At 45.3% G+C, this 2,702-nt stretch overlaps 1 protein-coding gene across 1 annotated transcript; it reads right to left on the minus strand.

Annotated features, from left to right (window-relative positions):
* Positions 1–688: 688 nt before the first annotated feature.
* LOC125621842 (olfactory receptor 14A16-like) lies at positions 689–1,642 on the minus strand. Its single transcript, XM_048819201.2, has one exon. It carries the CDS (start codon positions 1,640–1,642, stop codon positions 689–691), a length of 954 nt encoding a protein of 317 aa, XP_048675158.1.
* Between the last annotated feature and the right edge of the window lie 1,060 nt (positions 1,643–2,702).

Consider the following 2,702-nt stretch of genomic DNA (forward strand, 5'->3'; position numbering starts at 1 on the left):
TCACTTCATTGGATGCATACCGTGGAAACTGCAGCAGATATTATATACACACAGAGATCATGAAACAATACCTCCTCCCACCCCACTGTCCTGCTGGTAATAGCTTATCTAAAGTGATCATCAAGTTGGGCCATTTCCAGCACAAATCCAGGTTTTCTCACCCTCCACCCTCCTACACACAAACTCACTCTCCTGCTACAGCTGTTTTTTTATGTTTTTTTACAGCTGTAGCAGGAGAGTGAGTTTGTGTGTAGGAGGGTGGAGGGTGAGAAAACCTGGATTTGTGCTGGAAATGGCCCAACTTGATGATCACTTTAGATAAGCTATTACCAGCAGGACAGTGGGGTGGGAGGAGGTATTGTTTCATGATCTCTGTGTGTATATAATATCTGCTGCAGTTTCCACGGTATGCATCCGATGAAGTGAGCTGTAGCTCACGAAAGCTCATGCTCAAATAAATTGGTTAGTCTCTAAGGTGCCACAAGTACTCCTTTTCTTTTTGCGAATACAGACTAACACGGCATTTACTCTGAAACCTGTCCACTGACTTAGTGGAGTTAGTGTGGACTTACCACTATACATACAGCATTCTGCATAAAAAAAAATCACACACCATATTTTTATGGGGACAATAATGTCATCAGTTCATTGTATTTGGAAAAAAAAAACACAGATAAAACCATGTTCATCAGAGAAACACAGACATTTTATTCTTGTTGAATAACCTCCACCCAGTCAGTTTCCTCAGGGAAGCTTTGATTTCCTTGTTCCTTATGCTGTAGATGATCGGATTCATCACTGGAGGCAGCACGGAATAGAGAACAGCCACCACGAGATCCAGAGCTGACGGAGAGCTGGAGATGGGTTTCATGTAGGCAAAGACACCAGTAGAAACAAACATGGAAATTACGATGAGGTGAGGAAGGCATGTGGAGAAGGTTTTATGTCGGCCCTGCTCAGAGGGGATTCTCAATACCATGGTCAAGATCTGAACATATGTCACAATTATAAAAACAAAGCAACTTACGGTTAAACACACACCAAATCCAATAACCCCAACTTCACTGAGGTACGAGTTAGAGCAGGCGAGCTTGAGTAGCTGGGGGATTTCACAGAAGAACTGATCCACCATGTTGCCTCCACAGAAGGTTATCGAAAACGTGTTCCCGGTATGCAATGAAGCAAAGAGAATTACACTGATCCAGACACTGGCTGCCATTTGGACACAAGCTCTCCTGTTCATTATAGTCTCATAGTGCAGTGGTTTGCAGATGGCGACATATCGATCGTACGCCATGATGGTGAGTAAGACAAAGTCGGCTTCAGCAAAGAAGATGAGGAAAAAGACTTGGGCGACACATCCAGAATAGGAAATGGACCTGGTGTTCATAAGGGAATTGGCCATAGATTTGGGGATGGTGACAGAGATGGAGCCGAGGTCTAGGATGGACAAACTCATCAGGAAGAAGTACATGGGGATGTGAAGGTGGTGGTCAAGAGCTATGGCTATGATGATGAGAAGGTTCCCTGTCAGGGCTGCCAGGTAAAGCACTAGAAACACCATGAAGTGCAAAATCTGCAGCTCTCGAACATCAGAGAATCCCAGGAGAAGGAACTCGGTCACGGTGGTTTGGTTGGACATTTTCTTTCCTAGTTCATTGTGTGATGGCTGTGGAGGGAAGGACAAGAGCAATGGTCAGGGTTATAGTGAGAGAGGGAATGACTCTGATTCCCCTCTCCATGATTTCTCATGATGTGAATGTCAAAGGGGCACAGCACTTGTCACTTCCATTGACTGGAGTAGTGAGGGCTCCTCACCGCTCACAAACAGAGCACTACTCTGGTGCGTTATCACAGGAGTGTAAATTGGCATCGCTCCCTTAAAGTCACTGGAGCTGGGTCAGTTTTACACCATCTGAGGATCTGGGCCAAGATGTGGCTTGATCAAATGCAGGATGAAAGATGGAACAAAGTACAACCCAAATCCAACAATCTGAGCCAAAATTATGCCCCTATTGCTACAGACAGCAGGCTCACAACTTGGCCAACTCAACTAAAATACTGAAATGCCAGCACAGTCTGATTCCCACTTAACAGAAATACAGCACAGAATCACCCAGCTTCCCGCATGGCAGCTTTTCTGTGATGATTCCACCCCAACATCCCACATGCCGCCTGATGCCTACTTACACATTGATTTATGGCACCAGATCCCAGCTGCACTCCCATTGCTGGGTGACAATGGGCTGGTCGAATCGCTCAGTTGCTGCTTGGTTGTGTGGTTCCCCTCTGTGACTTTATTTCTGTGCTGTGTGAGTCAGGAGACTTCGGTTCTAGTCTTGCCTCTTTCACTTTGTGACCATGGAGCAGTCACTGTTGCCTCTCTTTCCTCCCCTTCCCTTTGTCTGTCTTGTGTACTTTGAATGTGAACTCTTTTGGGGATGGATTGTGTCTTCCTATGTGCATGTTCTGTGCACATGTTGACAGTATTTTTGTTTAGCAGGCAACAGTGAGGAACAGAGGTTATGATGGTAGAAGTGGAGATCTGGGTTCTTGTTCCATCAACCTCCTGACTGTCCTTGGGTAGGATCAAAATAGACGGGCTTTGTCTGGGAGTTTCGACTCTCAGGACTTTAGTTTAGAGAGGTTAGTATGTTTAAAACACATTCTCTGGGCTACCAACTTTGCTACTTATTCAGTTT

Source organism: Caretta caretta, chromosome 14 (genome assembly GCF_965140235.1).
Source record: "Caretta caretta isolate rCarCar2 chromosome 14, rCarCar1.hap1, whole genome shotgun sequence".
Lineage (NCBI taxonomy): Eukaryota > Metazoa > Chordata > Testudines > Cheloniidae > Caretta > Caretta caretta.